The sequence below is a fragment of the Scyliorhinus torazame genome, chromosome 8 (assembly GCF_047496885.1).
Source record: "Scyliorhinus torazame isolate Kashiwa2021f chromosome 8, sScyTor2.1, whole genome shotgun sequence".
Taxonomy (NCBI): Eukaryota; Metazoa; Chordata; class Chondrichthyes; order Carcharhiniformes; family Scyliorhinidae; genus Scyliorhinus; species Scyliorhinus torazame.
The window spans coordinates 280,349,418-280,365,363 of NC_092714.1; the positions used below are offsets into that span (position 1 = coordinate 280,349,418).

The following is a 15,946-nucleotide window of genomic DNA, read 5'->3' on the forward strand; positions in this document are numbered from 1 at the left end:
GTGGAGATGGTTGAGGGTGGAGATGGTTGAGGGTGGAGATGGTTGAGGGTGGAGATGGTTGAGGGTGGAGATGGTTGAGGGTGGAGATGGTTGAGGGTGGAGATGGTTGAGGGTGGAGATGGTTGAGGGTGGAGATGGTTGAGGGTGGAGATGGTTGAGGGTGGAGATGGTTGAGGGCGGAGATGGTTGAGGGCGGAGATGGTTGAGGGCGGAGATGGTTGAGGGCGGAGATGTTTGAGGGCGGAGATGTTTGAGGGCGGAGATGTTTGAGGGCGGAGATGTTTGAGGGCGGAGATGTTTGAGGGCGGAGATGGTTGAGGGCGGAGATGGTTGAGGGCGGAGATGGTTGAGGGCGGAGATGGTTGAGGGCGGAGATGGTTGAGGGCGGAGATGGTTGAGGGCGGAGATGGTTGAGGGCGGAGATGGTTGAGGGCGGAGATGGTTGAGGGCGGAGATGGTTGAGGGCGGAGATGGTTGAGGGCGGAGATGGTTGAGGGCGGAGATGGTTGAGGGCGGAGATGGTTGAGGGCGGAGATGGTTGAGGGCGGAGATGGTTGAGGGCGGAGATGGTTGAGGGCGGAGATGGTTGAGGGAGGAGATGGTTGAGGGAGGAGATGGTTGAGGGTGGAGATGGTTGAGGGTGGAGATGTTTGAGGGTGGAGATGTTTGAGGGTGGAGATGTTTGAGGGTGGAGATGTTTGAGGGTGGAGATGGTTGAGGGTGGAGATGGTTGAGGGTGGAGATGGTTGAGGGTGGAGATGGTTGAGGGTGGAGATGGTTGAGGGTGGAGATGGTTGAGGGTGGAGATGGTTGAGGGTGGAGATGGTTGAGGGTGGAGATGGTTGAGGGTGGAGATGGTTGAGGGTGGAGATGGTTGAGGGAGGAGATGGTTGAGGGAGGAGATGGTTGAGGGAGGAGATGGTTGAGGGTGGAGATGGTTGAGGGTGGAGATGGTTGAGGGTGGAGATGGTTGAGGGTGGAGATGGTTGAGGTGGAGATGGTTGAGGGTGGAGATGGTTGAGGGTGGAGATGGTTGAGGGTGGAGATGGTTGAGGGTGGAGATGGTTGAGGGTGGAGATGGTTGAGGGTGGAGATGGTTGAGGGTGGAGATGGTTGAGGGTGGAGATGGTTGAGGGTGGAGATGGTTGAGGGTGGAGATGGTTGAGGGTGGAGATGGTTGAGGGTGGAGATGGTTGAGGGTGGAGATGGTTGAGGGTGGAGATGGTTGAGGGTGGAGATGGTTGAGGGTGGAGATGGTTGAGGGTGGAGATGGTTGAGGGTGGAGATGGTTGAGGGAGGAGATGGTTGAGGGAGGAGATGGTTGAGGGTGGAGATGGTTGAGGGTGGAGATGGTTGAGGGTGGAGATGTTTGAGGGTGGAGATGTTTGAGGGTGGAGATGGTTGAGGGTGGAGATGGTTGAGGGTGGAGATGGTTGAGGGTGGAGATGGTTGAGGGTGGAGATGGTTGAGGGTGGAGATGGTTGAGGGTGGAGATGGTTGAGGGTGGAGATGGTTGAGGGTGGAGATGGTTGAGGGTGGAGATGGTTGAGGGTGGAGATGGTTGAGGGTGGAGATGGTTGAGGGTGGAGATGGTTGAGGGTGGAGATGGTTGAGGGTGGAGATGGTTGAGGGTGGAGATGGTTGAGGGAGGAGATGGTTGAGGGTGGAGATGGTTGAGGGTGGAGATGGTTGAGGGTGGAGATGGTTGAGGGTGGAGATGGTTGAGGGTGGAGATGGTTGAGGGTGGAGATGGTTGAGGGTGGAGATGGTTGAGGGCGGAGATGGTTGAGGGCGGAGATGGTTGAGGGCGGAGATGGTTGAGGGCGGAGATGGTTGAGGGCGGAGATGGTTGAGGGCGGAGATGGTTGAGGGAGGAGATGGTTGAGGGAGGAGATGGTTGAGGGAGGAGATGGTTGAGGGTGGAGATGGTTGAGGGTGGAGATGGTTGAGGGTGGAGATGGTTGAGGGTGGAGATGGTTGAGGGTGGAGATGGTTGAGGGTGGAGATGGTTGAGGGTGGAGATGGTTGAGGGTGGAGATGGTTGAGGGTGGAGATGGTTGAGGGTGGAGATGGTTGAGGGTGGAGATGGTTGAGGGTGGGGATGGTTGAGGGTGGGGATGGTTGAGGGTGGGGATGGTTGAGGGTGGGGATGGTTGAGGGTGGGGATGGTTGAGGGTGGGGATGGTTGAGGGTGGGGATGGTTGAGGGTGGGGATGGTTGAGGGTGGGGATGGTTGAGGGTGGGGATGGTTGAGGGTGGAGATGGTTGAGGGTGGAGATGGTTGAGGGTGGAGATGGTTGAGGGTGGAGATGGTTGAGGGTGGAGATGGTTGAGGGTGGCGATGGTTGAGGGTGGAGATGGTTGAGGGTGGAGATGGTTGAGGGTGGAGATGGTTGAGGGTGGAGATGGTTGAGGGTGGAGATGGTTGAGGGTGGAGATGGTTGAGGGTGGAGATGGTTGAGGGTGGAGATGGTTGAGGGTGGAGATGTTTGAGGATGCAGTGGTAATGAGACGGTGAGGTAGGGTTCCATTTCGCTTCTATTGAAGAAAGATCAGGACCCGGTGGAGTGCGGGTCGTACCCGCCGATATCTTTACTAGATGTGGATACCAAGATTCTCGCTAAGGTACCGCCGCTCAGATTGGAGGAATTGGGAGAATCCAGGTAATTACAGGCCGGTGAGCCTTTCGGCAGTGGTAAGGAAATTACTGGAGAGGATTCTTCAAGACAGGATTTACTCCCACTTGGAAATAAGTGGATGTATTAGTGAGAGGCAACATGGTTTTGTGAAGGGGAGGTCGTGTCTCACTAATTTGATTGAGTTTTTCAAGGAAGTGACGAAGGTGATTGATGAGGTTAGGGCAGTGGATGTTGTCTACATGGACTTCAGTAAGGCCTTTGACAAGGTCCCTCATGGCAGACTGGTACAGAAGGTGAAGTCACACGGGATCAGAGGTGAGCTGGCAAGGTGGATACAGAACTGGCTAGGTCATAGAAGACAGAGGGTAGCAATGGAAGGATGCTTTTCTGATTGGAGGGCTGTGACTAGTGGTGTTCCGAAGGGATCAGTGCTGGGATCTTTGCTGTTCGTATATATAAATGATTTGGAGGAAAATGTAACTGGTCTGATTAGTAATTTTGCAGACAACACAAAGGTTGGTGGAATTGCGGATCGCGATGAGGACTGTCAGAGGATACAGCAGGATTTAGATTGTTTGGAGACTTGGGCGGAGAGATGGCAGATGGAGTTTAATCCAGACAAATGTGAGGTAATGCATTTTGGAAGGTCTAATTTCCGACGTTCCCGATGATGTTGCCCTCTCCGCTGTTAGCGAGAGTGCTGTCGGTGGCGGGCATGGAGGAGGGGGGTACCTCTGGGATTTACGGAGGATTCTGGAGGAGGATATGGTACCGCTGGAGGGGGTGAAGGCTAAGTGGGAGGAGGAGTTGGGGATGATGCTGGAGTAGGGGTGTGTGGTGTGAAGTGTTGTGCTGGGTGAACACCACTGCTTTGTGTGCGAGACTAGGGTTGGTTCGATTCGAGGTGGTGCATAGGGCACATTTGACAAGGTCGAGGATTAACCAATTGTTTGAGGGAGTGGAGGACAAGTGTAAACGGTGTGGGAGGGGCCCGGCCAATCATGTTCACGTGTTCTGGTCTTGCCCTCAGCTGGGGGGTTTTGGGGCTCGTTCTTCAGCAGCATGTTGGCAATCGTTCAAATGGATTTGTTTGGGGGGGTGAGTTTTCTTTCTTTTGTATAAAATGTTAAAATCTTCATTAAAATATTGCAAGAAATAATAATAATTCTTCGACTCCCACTCTGACTGGGAAACATAAATTTCCTGTGCCCACCCCGTCAGTTTACTATGAAGGGGTAACGGCCACTTTTATTTTGGCCATTCCATTTGAGTTGTTATTTCTTCAAAAGGCCAAAAACGTTTCTCTTTCCTTTTCTTCAAATTTTGAGAGTCTGTATAAATTTAAACTTATCGGCACTGGGCAGGTAACCCACCCACAGGTGACCCACTCACTGGGCAGGTAACCCACTCACTGGGCAGGTAACCCACCCACAGGTGACCCACTCACTGGGCAGGTAACCCACTCACTGGGCAGGTAACCCACTCACTGGGCAGGTAACCCACTCACTGGGCAGGTAACCCACCCACAGGTGACCCACTCACTGGGCAGGTAATCCACTCACTGGGCAGGTAACCCACTCACTGGGCAGGTAACCCACCCACAGGTGACCCACTCACTGGGCAGGTAACCCACTCACTGGGCAGGTAACCCACCCACAGGTGACCCACTCACTGGGCAGGTAACCCACTCACTGGGCAGGTAACCCACTCACTGGGCAGGTAACCCACTCACTGGGCAGGTAACCCACCCACAGGTGACCCACTCACTGGGCAGGTAATCCACTCACTGGGCAGGTAACCCACTCACTGGGCAGGTAACCCACCCACAGGTGACCCACTCACTGGGCAGGTAACCCACCCACAGGTGACCCACTCACTGGGCAGGTAATCCACTCACTGGGCAGGTGACCACCCACAGGTGACCCACTCACTGGGCAGGTAATCCACTCACTGGGCAGGTAACCCACTCACTGGGCAGGTAACCCACTCACTGGGCAGGTAACCCACTCACTGGGCAGGTAACCCACTCACTGGGCAGGTAACCCACCCACAGGTGACCCACTCACTGGGCAGGTGACCACCCACAGGTGACCCACTCACTCATTGGAAAATTATAGCCAGTGCCTTCACAACGCCCCTCCCCCTACACCCTCTCATTTCTCTAAATATCCTTCGATGCATCCGATCCAGTGTCTTGGTGACTTATCAACTTCAGGGAAGGTTCAACATTCCTGAAGTGTAATATTTTCTGTTGCAGGTTATCTATGCTGTGGGGGCACTTGCCAAGGCGACCTACGACCGGATGTTTAAGTGGATGGTTATCCGCATCAATAAGACCTTGGACACTAAGCTATCCAGGCAATTCTTCATCGGAGTGCTGGACATTGCAGGCTTTGAAATATTTGATGTGAGTTTCCTAAGTATAACAGTAATCCATTCAAATCTTTCCTGATGAAATAGAAAATACAGAAGTAACTGGTCAAGAAGCCACAGGTTTTGAAATCCAATTCACTGATTTAATATTCTGCAAATGCTGTTTCTTTGAGAATAACTGAACTTCCCAACTGAAAATAGATCTGGCAGCGACCTGATTATAACATCAAAATGGTTCTCAAAGCCTGGTAAAGAATCAGCAACAACTAAATGGACTGAATGGCCTCACCTGCTGTATCCTTCACTGGACTGACGATCCTGGGTCTATATTCAACAAGGGACGGTGCAGAGTGCAGGCTGCAGGGAAATGGACATTCACCTCCAAAGCCAGGTCAAGAGGAAAGGAATGGAGAAACCCTGTTTCATTTTAACTGCCTCCACTTGATACCCATTGGGTAGAAGGGAGGGAGGGGAGTGTGGGGGACAGAGGGGCGTTTCCTCCCCTTGTCAGTGGATTGGAGGACAATCACACTCTATGTTGTGTTACGTAATTTGGAATAACACAAGCTGGCTCTCAATGCAGTTTTGAGTAAAAGATGCTCCAGACTTTGAAGTGAGTTCACTGTGTTTTATTGAACCATTAGCACAGTTCTCAATGAGTTCAACTCTCTGCTAATCAAAATGTGGTAACTCAGTCTAACTGAACCAGCCTTGCTCTGATCCACGTGCTGGGGTGCGATGCCGAGGATACACACCCTGGGCGAAATTCTCCCCCAACGGCGCGATGTCCGCTGACTGGCGCCAAACACGGCGCCAATCAGACAGGCACCGCGCCGGCCCAAAGGTGCGGAATGATCCGCATCTTTGGCTGCCTAGCCCCAACATTGAGGGGCTAGGCCGACGCCGGAGGGATTTCCACCCCGCCAGCTGGCGGAAATGGCGTTTGTTTCCCCGCCAGCTGGCGCGGAAATGCGGCGCATGCGTGGGAGCGTCAGCGGCGGCTGACAGTTTCCCGGCGCATGCGCGGGAGCGTCAGCGGCCGCTGTCAGTTTCCCGCGCATGCGCAGTGGGGAGAGTCCCTTCCGCCTCCGCCATGGTGGAGGCCGTAGCGGAGGCGGAAGGGAAAGAGTGCCCCCACGGCACAGGCCCGCCCGCGGATCGGTGGGCCCCGATCGCGGGCCAGGCCACCGTGGGGGCACCCCCCGGGGTCAGATCGCCCCGCGCCCCCCCCCCCCACGACACCGGAGCCCGCCCACGCCGCCTGGTCCCGCCGGTAAATACCAGGTTTGATTTACGCCGGCGGGACAGGCAATTTCTGGGCGGGACTTCGGCCCATCCGGGCCGGAGAATCCAGCGGGGGGTCCCGCCAACCGGCGCGGCCCAATTCCCGCCCCCGCCCAATCTCCGATACCGGAGACTTCGGCAACCGGCGGGGGCGGGATTCACGGCGGCCAACGGCCATTCTCCAACCCGGCGGGGGGTCGGAGAATGAGCCCCCTGTCTCACTCTGTAGATGTTGGTCTGTGGAAAGAGGTGGGGTGTGAGTGCCTCATCCCTTTTATAGTGAGATACCACCCCTGAGTGTCCTGACTGCTCATTGGTTGTGTCCTATTCTATGTGTTCATTAGCTGTATGTTTGTATATCATGACATCTCCCCTTTTTTTAAATGTATTTTTGGGGTATGTGAATGTATTTAGATGTGAATGAGTCTGTCTAACGTGGCTGACGGAGGACACCAGAACAGAGCAAACAAAACAAACGTTTACAAGTCCAGTCTCTGGGGCTTGCGTCTGATCTTGGTCGACCGCCGGAGAGGTGGCGGAGGGGACGACGGCGCCTTGACAGGCGGGATGGAAGCCTGACTGGTGGCCCCGTGGTTCGAGGTATCAGGAGGTGGCAATTCAACATATGGAAATGGAGGAGAAAGTGGTTGCGGGCAGGCAACTTTGCGCAGTGCTCTCCGATTCCTTCGCATGATGGAGCCATCAGCCATACATACAATATAAGAGCGGGGCGCGGCCTGTCGAACAACGACAGCCGGGGCAGACCACCCACCATCCGTTACTTGATCCTGACAGTGTCTGCCGGGGATAGCACGGCCAGATCAGTGGCATGGGCATCATAGCCCTGCTTTTTATGGTCTCTGAGCTGCTGCATCTTCTACAGCACCGGGAGGTGATCCAGGTTGGGCAGGTGTATGACTGGAAGCGTCGTCCGCAGGTCCCTGTTCATCAGGAGTTGAGCCGGCGACATGCCAGTGGACAGTGGGGTCGCCCTGTACGCGAGCAGTGCAAGGTGTATGTCGGAAGCAGAGTCTGCGGCCTTGCGGATGAGCTGTTTCACAATGTGCACCCCTTTTTCAACTTTTCCATTGGGCTGCGGATAGTGCGGACTGGAGGTGACATGCTGGAAATTGTATGACCTGGCAAACGTGGACCATTCTCGACTGTTAAAGCACGGGCCATTGTCGCTCATGACGGTGATTCGGATGCCATGCCTTGAGAACGTCTCATTACAGGCCTTGATGACGACCCGAGAGGTGAGGTCCGGGAGCTTCAGCACCTCAGGGTAATTCGAGAAATAGTCGATGATCAATACGTAATCGCGACCATTCGCATGAAAGAGGTCGATGCCAACCTTGGACCACAGAGAGATCACTATGTCATGCTGTTGGAGCGTCTCCTTGTTCTGCACTGGCTGGAACCGCTGACAGGTAGCACAGTTCAGGACCATGTTCGTGATGTCCTAGCTGATGCTGGGTCAGTAGACAGCTTGCCGGGCTCTGTGTCTGCACTTCTCGACGCCCAGGTGTCCCTCATGAATCTGGCGCAGCACCAAGCTCTGGAGACTGAGCGGAATGACAATCCTGTCCAGCTTGAGGAGGATACCATCAATCACCGTCAGGGCATCCTTCACATTGTAAAATTGTGGGCACTGCCCTTTCTGCCAGCCATTGGTGAGGTTGTGGATGACGCGCTGCAAGAGGGGGTCCTTGGCTGTCTCATCACGGATGAGAACTACCTTCTCATCTGTCGCCGGGAGAGTGCTAGCACACAGCTGCACCTGCGATTCAATGTGCTGGATGATCTCCAGCGGCTCACTGGGCGAGATGACGGAGCGGGACAATGCATCAGCGATGTTGAGCTCCTTGCCAGGTGTGTACACCAAGTTGAAGTCATACCTCCTAAGTTTAAGCAGGATTCTCTGCAACCGAGGCGTCATGTCGTTCAGGTCCTTGTGGATGATGTGGACCAGACGCCTATGATCCGTCTCGACAGTGAATGTCGGCAGGTCATAGACATAATCATGAAATTTGAGGATGCCGGTGAGAAGACCAAAGCACTCCTTCTCAATCTGAGCATATCTGGTTTCAGTGGGCGTCATCGCCCTCGATGCGTAGGCTGCTGGTGCCCAGGATGATGTGTCATCTCGTTGAAGCAACACCGCACCGATGTCATCCTGACTCGCAATGTGGATATCTTTGCCTCCCGATCCGGGTCGAAGAATGCCAGGACTGGTGCAGTGGTGAGCTTGGCTTTTAGCTCCAGCCACTCTGTCTGGTGTGCCGCCTTCCACTCAAAGGCAGTTGACATTTTCACCAGGTTGCATAGGACCGTGGTGTGTGTGGCCATGTTTGGAATGAACTTGCCCAGAAAATTGACCATACCCAAGAAGCGCAGCACCGCCTTGTTGTCCTCAGGGACCTTCATCGCCTCGATGGCCTTGATTTTGTCTGTGGGGCGCACACCATGCTGGGAGACCTGGTCGCCTGGGAACTTGAGCGTCGAGGTGCCAAAACAATATTTGGACCTGTTTAACTTTAGGCCGTTGGCATGTACACGGCGGAATATCTTCTGGAGACGGGGCACATGTTCTTCAGGGGTCGTGGACCATATGATGATGTCGTCCACGTACACACGAACCCCTTCAATGCCTTCCATCATCTGCTCCATGATGCGATGGAATATCTCCGATGCCGAGATGATGCCAAATGGCATGTGATTGTAGCAGTACCTGCCAAAAGGTGTGTTGAAGGTGCAGAGCCTTCTGCTGGACTCTTCCAGATGGATTTGCCAAAATCCCTGTGATGCATCCAATTTGGTGAAGAAGCGCACGTGTCCCATCTCACTCGTGAGTTCCTCCCGCTTCGGGATGGGGTAGTGTTCCCGCATGATATTCTTATTGAGATCCTTGGGATCAGTGCAGATGCGCAGATCCCCCGAAGGCTTCTTTACGCACACCATCGAGCTGACCCAGTCAGTCGGTTCAGTGACCTTGGATATGATGCCTTTTTGCTGAAGATCCTTGAGCTGTGCCTTCAGGCGCTCTCTCAGTGGAGCCGGGACCCGGCGAGGTGCGTGGACCACTGGCTTGGCATCAGGTCGTAGCAGAATCCTGTATTGATACGGCAGCGTGCCCATCCCATTGAACATATCTGGATACTGGGCGAGGATGGCGTCGATGCCGGCCTGAAGATCCACATGGGAGGGCGTTGTGGTGTAAACCTTTTGAATGAGGTTCAGCTGCTTGCAGGCATTCGCACCTAGTAGGGATGCCCTGTCCGGCTTAACAATTTCAAAGCGTGACCGTGCTTGTGTGTGTCGGTTGGATACGTGCAGATGGCAGGATCCCAGTGCCATGATGGCATTCCCGGTGTAATCCAGGAGTTTGCAGACAGCTGGAAGGACCGTGGGGGGCTTCTTAATGCGTCTGAAGTCTGCCTGTGAGAGGAGGTTGGCAGAGGCACCTGTGTCCAGCTTGAACTGGATGGGGCAGTGGTTGACCTTCATCACTGCTCGCCATTCGTCCTCGGAATCCACAGCGAGGATCGATTGGACTTGCGATGAGTCTGGTGTGGCATATTCACGCGTTGTAATAATGCCCACACGGTAGGCGTTGTCCAGGCATTCAGCATATGGATCCGTTGCACTGCCGGGATTAGAATCCTGTAGGCGTTGTTGCACACTCCGGATGCGCCGTTGTCGGAATTGGGAGCGCTGGCTCCTGACTGGTACGTGCAGATCTGCACAGGGCTGCATAGTGGCCGGGCTTCCCGCAGTTTAAACAGCGTCTCCCTCTTGCAGGGCAGTGTTTCTTTAAATGGGCGGTGCCACACCTTGAACACGTCCTGACCCCCCGTGCGCCGTTGCACATGCGCAGTTTGGTCTCAGACGTCTGCACCTGCGCAGTGCGGATTTCGGCCGCTTTGTTATCCCGTTCGCATCGCGCATGCGCCGAGCCCCAGGAAGAGCGCGCGAAATGGCCGCTTTCGTCAATGTTGAGGCGCTGCATCCGGGAGATGGCCTGCACACTCTCCGCCTTGAGGAGGCTAGTCTATCATTTTCTGTCGCTTTGTACTGGGCATAGCGATTTTCAGCGTGCTCATGCACTGTGCATGTTTCAATCGCCACTGGCAGGGTCATATACCTGATCTTCAGTAACTGCTCTCTCAGAGTATCAGAGTGAACTCCAAAAACGATTTGGTCTCTGATCATGGAGTCAGTGATATCACCGAAGTTGCAGGATTGCGCTAGCAGTCTAAGGTTAGTTAAATATGAGTTGAAGGATTCATCTTTACCTTGCAATCGCTGCTTGAATATGTAGCGCTCGAAGATTTTGTTGGTGTCCGCCTCACAGTGACTGTCAAACTTGTCCAGGATGGTCTGAAACTTTGTCTTGTCCTGGTCTTCGGTAAAGTGAAAAGAGTTGAATATTTCCAAGGCGTGACCACCCGCAGTGGTGAGGAGAAGAGCGATCTTCCGCGCATCAGACGCACCATTGAGGTCTGCTGCTTCGATGTAAAGCTGAAATTTCTGCTTGAATGTCCGCCAGTTGGCACTGAGATTGCCGGAGGTGCTGAGCTGGTGAGGAGCCGGAATCTTCTCCATTGTGCCGGGATACATTCGCTGGTCGTCACGGACATTGCTGAGTTGAACTAACTAGATTGAACAGACTCCTGGTATCATGTTGTGTTATGTAATTTTCCTCGCTCTCTTTTCCTCTCTCTCATTTCCTCTCGCTCTCTTTCTCTCTCTCTCCCTCACTTTGGTCCCACAGTACAACAGTTTTGAGCAACTCTGCATCAACTTTACAAATGAGAAATTGCAACAGTTTTTCAATCATCACATGTTCGTGTTGGAACAGGAAGAGTACAAGAGGGAAGGTATCGACTGGGTCTTCATTGACTTTGGCCTGGATCTACAGGCCTGTATCGATCTTATTGAGAAGGTAGAAACTTTCACAAACACTTTGTCTCTTTTAGATATTAAATATAAATTTATTTTTTGACAGTATCAGTTCACATTCATGAGACTTCATTTATGTCCAGAACATTTGTTTGAAAATATTTGTTCCAGTTTATAAATCCTTTCATAGATTTATTCCTCCCACCCTCTCTATTCTGATCTATTCTAACATTTGCCAAGTCCTATAACCCCCGTATTCTCTCACCAATATTGGCTTTGAGTCAAGCAACACAATTTGAAAGCTCTCTGTCTTGTTTTCAGATCCCTCCATGGCCTCATTCCCTCCTTACCTCTAATCCTCATTCCCTCCTTACCTCTAATCCTCATCCCCTCCTTACCTCTAATCCTCATCCCCTCCTTAACTCTAATCCTCATCCCCTCTTTATCTCTAATATCCTCCTGACAATTGACAGGATCTCCCTCACTGAGAAATTTGGCCTCCCGCTTGGGGACAGAATGAGGTCCAGAAAGCAACTGCTCCCTGAAACCATACGTGTGAGAGAGGGGGAAAGGCCCAGGGGGAAGGGACTTGGTGGCAAGGAAGGGGCCATACCCAGCTCTGATTATTTATTTTGTCTTTGATTCAGCCAATGGGTATCCTCTCGATCCTTGAGGAGGAGTGTATGTTCCCGAAAGCCACCGATATGTCATTCAAAGCCAAGTTGTTTGACAATCATCTGGGGAAATCGCCCAACCTACAAAAACCAAGGCCAGACAAAAAACGCAAATATGAGGCTCACTTTGAATTAGTTCATTATGCTGGAGTGGTAAGTGTGATAAATCATTGCACAACTGCGATAGTTCCTGAGTGAGATGACTGAGTGTGTAACACTGTAAATGGAGGATTAACCGAGATGGGACAGATTCCATTGCAGTATATTTCAATCTCCACAGAGAGAAGCAGAATTTTAACAACTGGTTTCGAGACCAGGATTAATTTGGATCTTTCCACAGGTTCCTTACAATATTGTCGGATGGCTCAATAAAAACAAGGACCCTCTGAATGAGACTGTGGTGGGAATCTTCCAGAAATCTGCAAACAAGCTGCTGGCTGCTTTGTATGAATCTTACGTCAATGCTGAAATAGGTAAATTCTTCTAATATCGGGACCTGTTCTTTAGTCGAGTGTGTCATAGAAACATACATAGAAAATAGGAACAGGATGAGGCCATTCGGCCCCTCGAGCCTGCTCCCCCATTCATTCTGATCATGGCTGATCATCAAGTTCAATACCCTGATCCCGCCTTCCCCCCATATCCCCTGGTCCCTTTCGCCCCAAGAGCTGTATCGAATTCCTTATTGAAATTACACAATGTTTTGGCCTCAACTACTTTCTGTGGGAGTGAATTCCACAGATTCACCGCTCTCTGGGTGAAGAAATCTCTCCTCATTTCAGTCCTAAAAGGTTTACCCCTTATCCTCAAACTATGACCCCTAGTTCTGGACTCCCCCACTATCGGGAACATTCTTACCCTGTCTAATTCTGTTCGAATTTTGTGAGTTTCTTTGAGATCCCCTCTCACTCTTCTAAACTCCAATGAATATAATCCTAACCGATTTAGTCAATCCTCATAAAACAGTTCCGCCAGGAACCAGCCTGGTAAACCTTCGCTGCACTTCCTCCATAGCAAGAACATCCTTCCTCAGATAAGTGTTGTGTTATTCACCCTGGGGTAACACGGACTGCAACTGGGTGCAGTTGTACTTGAAAGTAGACTCCAAACTGTGATGTTGGTTCAATACGCTTTATTGAACTTGTTAAGCAGTGCACACAGTTCGCTGTGGGGTTGACACTGTACTAATCTAAGCGTGCTTGTTATAACTAACTAGACCAGACTAGCTCTGAGCCACGTGTAGAAGGTGCTAACTGATATATACACCCTGACTGTCACTATAGTTGTCACCAGTGGAAAGAGGCAGAGTGCTGATGCCTCGTGTGTTTTATAGTGGGAGACCACCCTCTAGTGTTCTGCCTGGTGATTGGTTGTGTTCTGTCCTGTGTGTTGATTGGCTGTACTGGGTGTCTGTCACTGCCCGTCTGTTTCTCATTATGTACATGAGCGCATATCATGACAGTAAGGACACTAAAACTGTACACAATACTCCATGTGTGGCCTCATCAATGCCCTGTACAATTGCAGTAAAACATCTCTATTCCTGGACTCAAATCCTCTCGCTATGAAGACCAACACACCATTTGCCTTCTTCACTGCCGGCTGTACCTGCTCGCTTACTTTCAGCGACTGATGCACGAGGACACCAAGGTCTCGCTGAGTATCCACCTCTCTCAATTTACACCCATTCAAATAATAATCCGCCTTCCTCTTTTTCCTACCACACCTCATATTTATTCACCCCCGAACAGGCGCTGGAATGTGGCGACTAGGGGCTTTTCACAGTAACTTCATTTGAAGCCTACTTGTGACAAGCGATTTTCATTTCATTTCATTTCATTATACTCTATTTACCCACTCACTCAGCCTGTCCAAATCCCACTGAAGCATCTCTGCATCCTCCTCACAGCTCACCCTCCCACCCACATTTGTATCATTTGCAAATTTGGAGATAATACATTTAGTTCCCACGTCCAAATCATCAATATATGATAGGAACAGTTGGGGTCCCAGCACAGATCCCTGCGGTACCCCACTAGCCACTGCCTGCCAATCAGAAAAAGACCCATTTATTCCAAAGTTTTGCTTCCTATTTGCTAACCAGCTTTCTATCCATCTCAAGACACTACCTGTAATCCCATGCGCTTTAACTTTACATAGTAACCTGCTATGTGAGACCTTTCCCGAGGTAACCGGAGCATCCAGAGGAAACCCACGCAGACACGGGGAGAACGTGTCGACTCCGCACAGTCAGTGACCCAAGCCGTGAACTGAACCCTGGTCCCTGGTGCTGTGAAGTAACAGTGCTAACCACTGTGCTACCTTGCTGTCCATCCATTGTGCTACTGTGTCGCCTCTTCAAAGAATTCTAGTAGATTGGTCCAGCATGATTTTCCTTTGGTAAATCCATGTTGACTTTGTCTGATTTACCACTGCAGTTGTATCCAGATTCCCAGTGAATGAATATTTTATTTTTCAATCCTCTCCTTTTATTGCAGCCCAGGAGCAGAGTAAAAGTGGGACAAAGGAAAAACGAAAGAAAGCTGCTTCTTTCCAGACTGTCTCTCAGTTACATAAAGTAAGTTCCATTCATCCAGCCTCAGACTGATCTCTCCACACATCCTGCCCCACTCACATTTTGACTCAGTACATACCAAGGGGGTCGTCTAGATTCTGTCTCACAGGCGCTGTGGATACACAGCCGGCACCGTATGAACAATCCTGTGGCTTTGCTTGGAGATTGTTTCATTGGGAACATCTTAAACTGGTCGGAAATGACCTGATCAATAGTAATAATAATAATAACAATAGGACAGCTTGAATTGTAATATCCACTCAAATAATTAAAGACAGAAAATATCCAATTAAAATTGTGAAACATCATTAATAGCTCTACATTAAAAATGCAAACTAGTTATAAAATTCGGCATATTAAATGCTGGGTGGTAAAGAAAGCCTATGGAATTATTTCCTTTATTGGGTGAGGTGGACAGCACGGTGGTGCAGTGGTTAGCACTGCTGCCTCATGGTACTGAGGCCCTGGGTCGCTGTCCGTGTGGAGTTTGCACATTCTCCCCGTGTCTGTGTGGGTCTCACCCCCACAACCCAAAGATGTGCAGGCTAGGTGGATTGGCCACGCTAAATTGCCCCTTAAATAGGAAAAAAAGGAATTGGATACTCTAAATTTATAACAAAATAATTTTTTTAAATTTATTGGGTAAGATACAGAATACAAGAGCTGGGATGTAATTGTGGGTAAAGTGCTGGTTTGACCAGTTCTGGTCATTGCGTCCCATGAAGGACAGAATTGCTCTGCTGCCAATTTTGGATCCAACCTGCCACCTCCCCCCATATCCCATGAGATCTCACTTTTCTGACCAGTCTGCCATGTGGGGCCTTGTCAAGTACCTTACTGAAATCCATGTAGATAACATCCACTGCACTACCCTCATCAATCCTCCTTGTTACTTCCTCAATAGTTAGACATGATCTTCCCCAAACAAAAGCATGCTGACCATCCCTGATCAATCTGTGCTTTTCTAAGTGAAATGTATCCTGTCTTTCAGAAATTGTTTCTAATAATTTGCCGATCACCGCAGTCAGAATGACCTGCCTATCGTTGCCTGGCCTCTCCCTCACACCCTTTTTAAATAATGGTACAACGTTGCAGACCTCCAATCCTCTGGGACCTCGCCTGTATCTAGTGAGGATTGCAAAATTATCCTCAGAGTATCTGCTATTTCTTCCCTGGCTTCCTTAGGGATACAATCTATCCGGCCCTGGTGACTTATCCATCATCAAGGATGCCAGTCCCTCCAATACTTCCTCTCTCGTTATGTTTATTGTAGCTAATATTTCACACTCCTCCTCTTTAACTAGAATGTCTGCATCATCTCTCTCCTTAGTGAAGACAGAGACAAAGTGCTCATCGAGATCCCAGCCCACATCTTCTGAATCAACCCACGAGTTACCATGGACATCTCTGATAGGCTCCACCTTTTCCTTAATTATTCTCTTGCTCTTAATGTACTGGTAAAGCACAAGGATTTTCTTTGATTTTATCATCCAATGTTC

General features: G+C 50.9%; 1 protein-coding gene across 3 annotated transcripts in view; it reads left to right on the forward strand.

Moving 5' to 3' along the window:
• The window catches only part of LOC140428683 (myosin-7-like), a 324,346-nt gene that overhangs the window by 76,289 nt on the left and 232,111 nt on the right, over window positions 1-15,946 (forward strand). For all 3 annotated transcript variants that reach the window (XM_072515412.1, XM_072515413.1, XM_072515414.1), the window contains 5 exons: window positions 4,897-5,046; window positions 11,071-11,241; window positions 11,846-12,025; window positions 12,213-12,345; window positions 14,371-14,450. In XM_072515412.1, coding sequence (XP_072371513.1) covers window positions 4,897-5,046; window positions 11,071-11,241; window positions 11,846-12,025; window positions 12,213-12,345; window positions 14,371-14,450 — 714 coding nt within the window. The remainder of the gene's footprint in view (window positions 1-4,896; window positions 5,047-11,070; window positions 11,242-11,845; window positions 12,026-12,212; window positions 12,346-14,370; window positions 14,451-15,946) is intronic.